A 12,542-nucleotide genomic window follows, 5' to 3' on the forward strand; every position below is an offset into this window, starting at 1 on the left:
GAGGCCCCTTCTTCCTTCCCTCCGAGATCCTACATTTTGGGGACCTAGAGCAAAGCCACCACCTTCCCGGGAGTGCCTCAGTGTGTGCCCCCAGGCCCTGCACAGGAAAGCCAGCATCAGAGGGGATCGGAGGTGCTTTCAGCAGGTGTGTATGTAGAAGGTGAGGCCCAGAGGACTTGTGTGATGAGAAACGGGAGAGCCGATCTGTACATGAGCCCTGAGACCTGGCACCTGGCCTGGTCCACCCACTTTCCCTCACACCTGAGGACCCTAGATGTTTGACCGAGACCACACACGCGCACACACACACTCACACACACACCCTTCTTTCTGTCAGCTCTCAGCAGGGAGCTGGAGGCCCTGGTTTGGGGGATAACATGAATGTGACAACCAAGTGTCCGCCCATATAGGGCAGTGCACAGGGCCGCCTGTTAGGTCACACACGGCAACTTTGGGGACTGTGGCTCCTGGCAGCCCATAATGTCTACAGAAAAGCCAGGGTCCCTTTGGCCTGACAAGCCTGAGGTGTCCAAAAACCTGCCGTTACTCCAGCCCCCTCTCTCCCAAATCATGGGGCTCTTCCAGTCCTCACCTACCATCTGCCACTTCACTCATTACTCCTGATGTTCCCCTCAGGATGCCTTCCTCCCCGGGCTGAGCTTCTCTTCCTCCCCTCTCTTCTGTCCTCCCCGTCCTCCCCTCCTGCCTCCTCCACCAACATCTCTCACACCAAACACAGGGCTGGTGGAAGTGGGGGTGTCCTTTCTGGAGGAAACTCCAGGGTCTTGGCCAGGACAGATTCCTTTCCTGGGGCGCCTGGGTCCCAAATGACTCTCCCGTGAGGAGCCAGCCCATTGTGCCCCCGAGCCCAGGCCCCAGAGCTGCCACAGGGAACCCAGCCCAAGTCTGACTCACCACTGTTGAATCAGATGAACTTAAAAGCATAGCTAACAAGTCATTTGTTTCATTTTACCTGCTACCATCTCAAATTGAATTTAAAAAAATACCTTCATGCAAGTGCTTCCCTATCAGAAAGCAGCCAATATTGATTCTCACTTAAGCTCTGGTTTGGGGAGAGGCAGGCAGCCAAGCATCAGCTGCCTTCTCATCTCATGCCTGCCACTGCCGCTCAGGAATGGACCGCACTCAAGATCTGTCAGGTGGCATTCGGAATACACATGCAGAGTCAAGTTCAGCAAGAGAGTCTCCAAACTTCAGGGCTTGTCAGCTGGTGGGACAGGCATTCCGAGAAGGAGGTAGACCCACCTTCCCGGACTGAAAGCATCCCAGCACCTAAGAGCACTTTCTGTGGACTGGGGCTTGGGCATCTGACCGGAGGCAGGGTTGCTCCCTGAAGATCTGCCTGTGTCACTGGAAGCACTGACTCGTGGGCGAGGACTGCAGCTCCACAAGGGAATGAAGTCAACTTTTGTCTCTGTTTTCTTGTCTTCCTGTCTTTCAGAGATCGAGCAGGGCAGCTGCGGCGACCCCGGCGTGCCTGCCTACGGCCAGAGGGAAGGCTCTCGCTTTCGCCACGGTGACACCCTCAAGTTTGAGTGCCAGCCTGCCTTTGAGCTGGTGGGGCAGAAGGCAATCACGTGCCAAAAGAATAATCAGTGGTCGGCTAAGAAGCCAGGCTGTGTGTGTAAGTGAGCAGGAGGGGCCCACGTGGGGTCCCCGCCCAGAGGCAGAGGCCGGTCCCAGCTATTCCAGGGGCCTCATCCTTGGGAACCTTGTAGACGTAACATCACTCTGGTTGGTTTCTTCTATTCCTCACGACCCTCTGGGTGGGGTCCTCATTTCTAGCAGTGACGTAGACTGTAGCACCGAGAAGGGTAGCCCTTGACGTTTGGGGGCCTTCTTCAATGCCATCCTCCCTCCCTGGTGATCCTGGAGAGCAAGGTGGAGGCCACTGGGGCTCAGTTCACCGGGCTCAGACCCAGACATTTCCTCCTCACCCTCGTTGCCACCAGTGACGCCAGACAGTCAAGCCAGGGTGGAAGGGACTAGTAAGTCCTGTAAGATTGGACTCTGTACCAGCCTCTGGGTGCTGTGGGGAGCCATGGCCTTGCCAGGACATAGGAAGTCTTCTCAAACTGCTTCCTCTTGGTTTGGATTTAGGGAGGGTGGGGAAGCTGTCTTTGAATTATTGATCTTTTGGCAAGAAAGTTGGAGTTGAGTGCTCTGTTCTATGGAATAATGAGGAAGCCCATCTTTCTTATTCTTTGATGGGATGGTCATTCTTTCAGCACAAATAATACTTGAAGTCCAGGGTCCCAGTGGATTTGGCAAGTGTGAGGAGACTGTGTGTAGCTAAGAGTGGTGCAGGCTTGGTATCTATTGAGAATCAAAGGATCCAGCTTTTCTGGGCTGTCACGTCTTCTCCCAACTCTCACTGCCCAGCCTTCTCCATCTCTTTCAATCTGTTTCTTTTGGGGAAGGGCAGACAGCCTGACCCTCCGCTCTTCTCAGCCAGCTTCTTGGGGCCTCTGAGTGCTGAATACAAGGGAATGGTGGCCCCCAGCATTGGGGGAGGAAATAACCTTAGAGCAGTGGTTCTCAACCTTCCTAATGCCGCGACCCTTTAATACAGTTCCTCATGTTGTGACCCCCAACCATAAAATTATTTTCGTTGCTACTTCATAACTGTAATTTTGCTACTGTTATGAATCGTAATGTAAATATCTGGTAAGCAGGATGTATTTTCATTGTTACAAATTGAACATCATTAAAGCATAGTGATTAATCACAAAAACAATATGTGATCATAGATGTGTTTTCCGATGGTCTTAGGCGACCCCTGTGAAAGGGTCGTTCGACTACCAAAGGGGTCGCGACCCACAGGTTGAGAACTGCTGCCTTAGAGGCTATCAGGGAACATCCGTGCTGACTGAGAGTTTGGTGTATGAATTGGTGAGTTGGGTCACATCATTGTGATTATACTTTTCAAACAACAAAAAAATCACTGTGTTTAGTTTAACCCAGCATTTTTGATGACTTGTGAGTTTATGTAAAAATTCTTGCAGAGGTTTAAAGATCAAATCACTCTTAGGAACACATTAAACAAATAACTCTTATTGAAAATAATAAAATTGCATGAAATCTGCCCATCTCTGTGGCCTGACATGGTTAGAATAGAGTGCCTGGCAGTGTTCACCTCATAGCACACTGCACACCAAGGGGACTGGAGGGATAGAGCCAGCAGGAAGCAGCTCAGGGAGACAGGAGCAAGGGGCCTGAAAGTCATAGAGACCTTCTCCCCTCCCCCGCCCTCTCCCCCCCCCCACCCCCCGTCATGGCAGGAGCCAGTGAGTGGAGTGGAGTGGAGCTCCACTGGGCAGGTTGGAGGTAGGGCTTCAGAAGGTCAAGGCACAAGCTATGGGAGTCCAGGGTACCATGGGGCTTCATCTCTGAAATCCAAGTACATAAAGTAAGGCAGGGAGAATTGGAAAGGGCAGAGAGCTGATGGGGATGAAGTGGTTGGCAGACCAGCCAGCTACTTGCAAGCAGGATCAAGTTCCATGCCCCACAAACTGAGACCTGGAGGTAGCAGAATGCTACCTGGGGAGAGGGAGAAAGAGCTGTCACAGAAGACCTCCCAGGACTTACTTGACCCTTTGGTTCTTAGGAGTAGTTTTAGGAGATCTTTCTAGAACCTTCAGTAAGGGCAGAGGACCATCAGGCCCTTTGTTTCCAGGAACAAGGCTGGCAGCTTCTGGGGCGCTGGGCGCTGATGTAGACAGCTGAGAAGAAGAGGGCAGAGCTGTTCTGGCGAGTACCAGGCAGTGTTCTCTGTGATATAAAATAAGGCGGAAGGGCCCGGGCTTATTGATGAGAAGGGTGAAGCAGGCAGGCACTCTGGGGGCCAGTACAGTGTTTCTTTTTCTGGATGATTCTGAGACCTAGCAGGATGGCATCCCAAGGCAGTCCCATCACTCAGGTTTCCCTGGTCATTTGGACGGAGCAGGACACAGCTCACATCTCAGGGATGATGGCTTCAGTGGAGGAGGCCAGAGAGCGCCAGTTGGCCCCAGGCCTTTGCACCACACAGCAAGGTTGCATTTGTATTTCATGAAAGTTAGGGGTGCCACTTGGCAACTCCACGGAGCTCCCAGCCCCCAAGCTGCTGTTTCCACAGGTTCTAGGCTTTGCCAGGGGAGGGGGTGGGGGCTCACAGGCTAATGACTGGTGAAAGGATGGTGATGAGCAAGTCTTGAGAAAACTTTGGATTAAAAATCGGAGACATGTTTCTTCGTTCCGGCTCAGCTGCATGACAGTGGCAGGACACCTTTGCTCTGGATTTTGCTTTACTAATGTATCCAAAAGGTAACTCTCCATTCTGGCTCCAAGAATTCTAAGCTTCTATGATTATATTTACAGAAAAAAAAGGACCACCCTAGCTGGTTTGACTCAGTGGAAAGAGGATCAGCCTACAGACTAAAGGGTCCTGGGTTTGATTCCAGTCAAGGACATGTACTTGGGTTGTAGGCTCCATCCAGGCCCTGTTTGGGGTGTGTGCAAAGGCATCCAATAGATGTGTCTGTCTCACACTGATGTTTCTTTCTCTGTCTCTCCCTTTCACTCTCTCTAAAATCAATGGAAAAATATCCTCAGGTGAGGATTAAAGAAGAAAACAGGAAGAGAACCCTGACATGAGCAGTTCTCACATTTTTCACAGTAAATGCTTGGAGACCACTTCCTAAAATGGGTCATTCACACAGCACATCACACTTTGGATGAGGGATAACGTTAAACTTTGGTGTCCTGCTCCTGACCCCAGATCAAATACTTGATGATGTGATCAATAGGAAAGGGACATCTGTGAGCATCTATAAAAGTATAAAAGTAAGTCAGTCCCTGTGTTTTATAAAGCGGTCATAATGTAAATGCAAACGCCTCTCCAGCGTAAGTCAGCTTAAGTGTCCGAAATTTTGCCCCGCACTAGTCATGATAAATATTAATGCAATACTTAGCAAACAAAGCTGTTCTTTCCTTCTGGAAATTAAGAAGGGGATTCAGGAAATATTTTCATGGCTCAGATTTCTTTGAACAATTGTCCCCCAAAGTAGAAAGCAGTGCCTTGTTCTTCCCTTGAAACATTTTCTTCAAAAACAACTCCTTTCCAGAGAATCGCCCTGCCGAGACTGCACAAATGCACGCTTTCCTTCATGTTTCAGCACATCTTCTGTAGCCAGCAGAGACTTCAGAATAATTGTGTTGGCTTTTGAGCTGCCCTCACAGTAGTAGATGCTCAATAGATGGTCTTTTTCCATGAGGTTTTAAAGAAGATGATGTTTCTCACAGTGCACAGCATTTTGAAAGAAGAGGTGGAGCCAGCTTCTTCCCTCGGAGTCTGTCTTCCTCCCTGGTTAATTCACTTGTCCAGGGATCCCTGCTCAGACTCAGTTGGAAGTAGTACCGCTCTCCATCCATTCAACAGGATTTACTGTCTGTCCTGTGCCAAGCACCGTGCACTGGGTTCGCAGCTGTTGAGTCTGCCGGGCAATGTGCGGAGCATGGTGTCCTGGGAGAAACCTCTGGCCAGGGAGCACTTGTTCTTCACCTGCCCCAAGCTCCGACATTTCATCCCCTTTCCTACAAAAGCATAGAGCCTTTCCCATGCAACCATTCCCCTGATTCCTCCACAAGGAGAGATACAATGAGGAAGGTACAAATAACTCTGGTGGTGGGTGGTTGGCACAATACTTGATGCTTTGTTGATCGGCTAGCAGAGTGCTTCACACTTCATAAAATAGCCAGGAAACCAATTATCAATCCATTAGCAGCCACTTTCAAAAGCAGTTACAAAACAGCCTTCACCAGAGATATGCTGAGACTGCAGAATTGCAAGCTTGCCTTCGCCATCTTGTAAACCACCAGCCATCTTGTAAACCACCAGGAGACAGTGTGGGTCCTCATTGCTTAGTTCCTCGTGTCTACGGCATCTGTGTGAAAGGTGAGGGCAGGGCCTCCTAGGATGGGGAAAGTGCAAGTTACAAATCTCGAGAGACGAAGGAGGGAGAAGTGGGCCCTTGGGTGCTCAAAGAAAATCTCACGGCAGAAATAGGGCTTGGGTTGGGGTAAAGGAAGGTGTTCTACACAGAGATGCTGTGGGAAATGGCTCCTCCTAGTACCTCCTGACTAGTCCTCTCTAGTTCTTCCCCCAAACAGCCCCTCCCCAGGACGCATGACATGCATTGCTGGGCAGAGGAGTGGATTGGGTCATAGGGTCATCAGTATTCTCAACCTCATCACTGCTGACATTTCAGACCAGGTGATTCTTTGGGAGCAGCCTCGTGCGCTGCACGATGTTCAGAAGGACCCCTGTCCTCTACCCGCTCGAAGGCGGCAGCCCACACACATGCCCCTCCCACAGTTGTGACAGGCCCGGGGAAAACACCACCCAAGATCAGGACGCACTGGTCTAGGATAATTTACTCTTACCAAATTCCAAATATGAAGAAATCTGGGTATTTGCATTTTAAGTGAGGCTATGACCAAACTCAGGGGCCTATAGAATTGTGACAGTGAGAAAGCGTGGGGTAGGGGCAGATGCCGATATTTATTAGATGTTTTATGTCATTGGGAAGATGTGACTCTTCCCTATAACTTAATGGAATATTTATTCTCTTATTTTATAGATGAAAGCAGATTCCAAGGAGACAAGATCACTAGCTCAGAGGTTATGGAGCCATTAAGTGATGGGCTGGAATTTGAACTGTTAGTGATAGAGCAGATTCCTACTCCTAATCTTGCCACCTCTCCGTTGTGCCCAATTTCCAGAACCCAAGGGGTCATCTGCAGGAGGAAGAGCAAGAAGTCTTAGGCAAAAGTATTAGGCCAGAGCACGGAAGCTAATCTTCGGCTGAGTTATTCCCATGAAGTAAGCAGATTCATGAGGGCGAGATCCATAACCTTTGTTGGAACTATGCCAGTGTGCACTATACCAGTGTAGAAGCCTTTTTCTAATCTTTACTTCCTTTCCTTCCTTCTCCTCATAAATTTATCCACCCATTTTTGATTTATTGGGCACCTGCTATGTACAAAGCCAACTGCATAGGAGGGATGACTCTTCTTGGTCAAATTCTAAACTGGGGGACCTCTGGGGATGAACCTCCTCAGGGAGGTTGAAGGGGGAGTTTCTTAGCACCGTGTCCTATACAGTGTGTATAACTCCATTTCACATTGGAGTATCTGGAGCAACACAGGCTTTTGGTACATTCTATTCCTTAAAAGTTTAAATAAATTTAAAAGGTTAAATAAATACAGTACTCTTAATTTCGCATCCTCAAACCCAAACCCATGGCTAAAAAAACTTGGCCATTCTTTTATTCTTATCCATGTACACGCATATTTCACGTGGTGTTAATCAAAGTGAGCATACCATCTTGCATTCTGTGCTTTAAGGTTCACATTGTGTTGCATATCTTGCCAGGCTTCTGCACGTCTTTCATTGTTATCGTTCTTAACATCTGAGGACTATTCTGTCTAATGAATGGACCATCGCTTAGTCAGCCAGTTATGTTCTGTAGGGTTCTACTGACCATCCTAATGCTTATGGCTGTTTTTTTTTCTTCTCTTGAATTATTTCTAGGAGTGAGGTTATTGGGCCAGGGTAGGAACATTTTTATAACTCCTCCTGTATATACTCTTTTCCCCCTCTGGAATGGCTGCTGTGCTTTCTTTTTTTAATTTTTAATTTATTGGGGTGATATTGGTTAATAAAATTTTATAGGTTTCAGATGTACAGTTCTGTAATACATCATCTGCATATTGTATTGTGTGTTCACCACCCAAAGTCAAGTTTCCATCTATCACCATCTATCCCCCCTTTACCCTCTTCTGCCTCCTCTAGCCTCCCTTTCCCTATTGTGGTCACCATACTGTTGTCTGTGTCTTTGAGTTTTTTTGCTTTTTGTTTTACTTAATCGCTTCACCTTTTTTTCACCCCACCATCCAACCCCCTCCCTTCTAACAGCTGTCAATCTTTTATTGCTCCCCAATGGTGTGTGCCAGTTCATAATGCCAGCAACAAAAGCGCTAAGGTTAAGAATAAAATTCACATAATACATGCCCTTCCCACTTAGAAATGTGGCCTGTTTCTCTTTTATGTTCATCTTTCTAAATAAAGCAACTTTGTGGTTTTCTTCATAGAGTTCATATATATCACTTATAACCTTTATCAGCATCGCCAAACCTCAAGTATTTGTGTGGCCTTTTAATAATGGCAATTTTAATGGGTGTCAGTTGCATATATTCCCTACAGCTTACCCTTGTCGACTTCTGCAGCGTGCCAAATGTTATGATAGTACTGCAAATTCAGAGATGATTCGGGCATAGTTCTTGACCTCAAAGAGCTAACTCCAACAAGAAGACAGACATAATTATGTAAATTAAAGTGGGCTCGCGTGGTTCAAAATGTAGTTTCTCAGCTAGAAAGCACTGGTGATGAGAGGTGTTTAGGATCGCCCCCATGAAGACTCATTCTTTTACTCAACACATAGGCTTTGCGTGCATATGAGGCAACAGCCCTTCTCACAGAGCATGGACACACGTCATCGCTGTAAGAATAGCTGGGCCTGGAAGACAGGAGGACAGAGTTGGAGCCCCGGTGAAAAGGGGCCATCCGAGTGGCAATGTTGAGTTCTGAGAGAAGCCATGGGGTTTGAGCCTGTGCAAAGGGGATATAGAGACAGACACAAACATGTGTGCACACACGTGCACTACTAGTCTGGGTATTTGATTTGCAGTGCTTCCTAAAAGCATTGGCTGATGTCAATTGTATGTGATGAAAGAAGGGAGGTGAGGTCTGCAGAAGTAGGTTGGAGAGCCTGTGGGCACCCCTGGGCCAGAGGCATGGCCCTGTTGAGTAAGAGGTGTGAAAAGCGTGTCGGCATTTTCAGACAGGACCCTGGACAGAGACCCAGTCGGGGCCCTTGTCCAGCTGGGCTGGGTCCAGCTCTGTGTAGCAATTCCTGTGTAACAACTGTCTGTACTGACTTGGAGCTTCAAGAATGTTGTGTTGGCATTTTCCTTTCTAGTTTGAAGGCGTTGCTATTTCTATATTGTGGATAGAAACTCTTCTTGGCATTTTTATACATAATTTCCCAATCTCTTGTTCTCCTTTTTTCTTTTGCTAGTTTGCATTGTACAGTCGTTTTACATTTTTATATAGACAAATCGCTCCATTTTTTTTATTTCTTTTCTTAGTTGACATTATCATTCTGCCACATGTCTGAGAAACAGTTTGTTCTATTTTTGGTTATTTCTCGTCAACTTGATTTTTTAAAAAATATATAATTTGTTAATCCATCTGGAGTGTATTTAGATGAATGTATAATATTGTGCCAACTATTATGCAGTTTTCCAACATGATTTATTAAGTAATTCATTTCTCTTTTGATTTGAGGGAAATGAATTGTTTTATCGCACACTGAATCCTCAAATGTAGTTAAGTCTGTTTCTTGAGTCCCCACTTTGTTCTGCTGCTCTATTTCTATCTTTGCACTGGTATTGAATAATTTTAATTGTTGTTTTAGAATATGTTCTAATATCTGGCAGAGCTGGGAACGACTCCTTCCTCCCTTAATTATTTCCTCTTTCAGAACATTCATTGTGATTCTCATCTGTTTGTTGTTCAAGATTAATTTTAGAATCATTTTGTCAGAGTGGGAAAAAAATCCTTTTGAGAGGTTGTATGTGCGTTCCTATTATACTATAAATTAACTTGAGGAAAATAGGCATTTTATAATGCACAGCCTTCCCGTCCAGAAGCACGGCGTGCCACTCTCTTTGTTCATCTACTTTCGTTTTTCTAAATATAACGGCTTTGTGGTTTCCTTCATATAGGTCACATACATCGCCGACTACCTTTATTTTTTAATAGGCAGGTTTTCCCTCTCTCCCTGCGCGACCTCAGTGCCCCGTACACAGGTGAAGCGTGTCCCGTTTTCTCTCCTCTCCGCACCTGAACCCTGGCATTCCCTGCAAATAAATAATCCCAGATTTCCTGGGACAAGTGCAATTTCAAGCAGCCTTTCTTTTGGCTCAGAAAAGATGATCACAATAGCTAGAGTCCTTGGAAATTGCTTTTTCGGATATTCGGAGCCAGAATTGGGGTCAGCTGAGGTTTGAAAGCCTCAGCCTCTGTGTGGGGGGATGAGATTTCTGGGGACCCCTTGTGATGAGGGGCCAGGCCACCATAAGGGCTGTGTGCACTTCATCTGCTGATGCGACATTCGCCTCCTTTCTCTAGGCTTCACTAAAGGTCCCCTTAACTCCCAGGTGGCCCCAGGAGAGAAGCAGGGGACCTGGGCATTGCTTTGGTTCACATTTGTATTTCAGGCCAATTCATGGAAATTAAAACCCAGCATGTGTAGCTCTGGGGCCCTCCCTCTGTTACCCAGCCCTCAGGAGCCACAACACTGAAGACCTGTGGTTTCACTACGCTAGTGATATGCAGAGTTGGGGGTGTTCTGTAGTAGGGCCCCCGGGAACCCAAAGGAGTCATTTCCTTGAGCAGAAAGTCCACGGTGGTGGCTGGGGGTGAGGAGGGGAGGATTGAGCTCCTGGACTGTGGACTGGGCACTCAGGTGTGGCTGGGAAGGGTGCTGGGCCTGCAAGGGAGCTGGGAAGGATAAGCCCTTGTGAGCGAGGCCAGGGCTGGGAGGGCTGACCCTGGGTGAAGGGATGGCTATAATGGTGGCTGTCATTACTTCCTAACAGAATGACCAAGAGTCAACATTTGCGCTACCAGGTCAGTGGGGGTCATTTATCACTTGTTATATTTATTCTTAAATAGGCAGATACCCTGTGGGGGAAGGTGGCTCCGGGGTTGGATTTGGCCCTCATCCGGGGGAATCCAGGGTCCCTGCACAGCCAGAAACTGCAGTTTCAGAAAGAGCTTCCCTCACAGTCGGGAACGGAGAGGAAACCAAGAAACAGCTGGGACACACGTGGTAGGGCAGGGTGGCAGACAGGGCGGGTCCTGAAATTGTGTGGGTCTATGGGTGTGTTGGGCTCCTCGGAAGCCCCCAGATGCCAACTCTGCAGAACCACACACACCCCACCACGCTGGTTTGAGGGGATGGGACTTCCCTGTGACTGTCAGGCTTAGCTGCGCTTGGCTCAGGACCTGGCTGTAAGAAGTGAGCCGTGGATAAAGGTCTTCAGTGTGTCCGGGAGAGGCCCATCAGGCAAACACTGGCTAAAGCGATGGCGCGCAGAGGAGGCTGCCAGCACATCCAAGGAAGTAGAGCCGCCCAGGCCAGTGTGGGCCCCACATATCGGCTGTTATCTTTATGATTACGTAGGCAGGAACGTCACGGGGGAAACAGGCGTCTTTGGTGGTCATGTCCAGTCTAAAATGGACCCAAACCCAGCTAATCATTAGAATCATTCATGGGCTTTTTATTTTATTTTATTTCATGGGCTTTTTAAAATACAGAATTCTGGCCTGGCTGGTCATGGTTAGATTCCCAGTGAGGGCACATGTCCGAGTTGTGGGCTCCATCTCGAGTGTGGGGCTTGTGGGCTCTATCCTCAGTGTGGGCCATGCAGGAGGCAGCTGATCAATGATTCTCTCTCATCCTTGATGTTTCTATCTCTCTCTCCCTCTCCCTTTCTCTCTGAAATCAATAAAAATATATTTATTTTTAAAAATACAGAATTCTGGCCTCATCACCAGAAATTTGATTCAGCAGGTCTCAGATGAGGGCCAGGAATTGTAATTCTAAACTCTTCCTAGGTGATCTTGGGCCACGTTTGCGAACCTCTAATATGGAACATACTGTGTGCCAGTTGCTTGGCGGGGTCATTCCTGAGGGGTTCCTTCCCCTGACAAGCTGGCAGCCCCTTGAGGCGTGGGGCAGTGATGCCCGCGGTGATATGTTATCACTAGGAGGCTGGGGCTGCCCTAACACAGTTGTTATGATGGTGGTAGCCTCCTGGAGTTCTAGGAACGTTGACCGCCATGTTGATAACTGGAGGGGAATGGGACGCAAGGTCCTGGACGCTGACATTGTAACTGATGTTGTGATTGCCCACCTTTCATTTCATTTGAATATGACAGTTGGGGGCGGGGACTGCTGTGCACCTGGCCTTGTGCTGGGCACTGGGAGAGCAACAGACATGATTCTCACAGGGTTCTTGCCCTCCAAGAGCTCATAGTCTAGTCTAGTGAGTGTGACAAGCACATACTTTTATTACAAAGCAGTCTTGGACTTTTCACAATAATAGATGTGGCCACAAAATGCTACCAGAATATAGAGGAAAAGAGATTTAGTCCAACTGGAAGATTCTTACATGAGCAAAATTTCAGCCCATTCCAGCCGAGGGATCTGTCCAGAACTAAACTGTAAACACAGTTGAGCACAGGACCCAGTCCAAAGGCCATGTTCCTACAGCTGGGAGTCCTGGTCCAATGCATCCTACGACCACAGCTAGCTAACCTGGTGGATAAACTGACAAAGCCTTAGGGTCTAAACCAGGGCTGTGAGCTGTTTATGGGGGAACGGGATATATCTGACATGCTCACTTCAGCT

The 12,542-nt window shown here is 47.9% G+C and overlaps 1 protein-coding gene across 1 annotated transcript in view; it reads left to right on the top strand.

The window, feature by feature from the left end:
* CSMD2 (CUB and Sushi multiple domains 2) overlaps nt 1–12,542 on the top strand; it is a 565,161-nt gene that overhangs the window by 343,800 nt on the left and 208,819 nt on the right. Inside the window, exon 13 of the mRNA XM_059686241.1 lies at nt 1,463–1,645. Within this exon, the coding sequence (XP_059542224.1) occupies nt 1,463–1,645 (183 nt within the window). The remainder of the gene's footprint in view (nt 1–1,462; nt 1,646–12,542) is intronic.

The sequence above is a fragment of the Myotis daubentonii genome, chromosome 3 (assembly GCF_963259705.1).
Source record: "Myotis daubentonii chromosome 3, mMyoDau2.1, whole genome shotgun sequence".
Lineage (NCBI taxonomy): Eukaryota > Metazoa > Chordata > Mammalia > Chiroptera > Vespertilionidae > Myotis > Myotis daubentonii.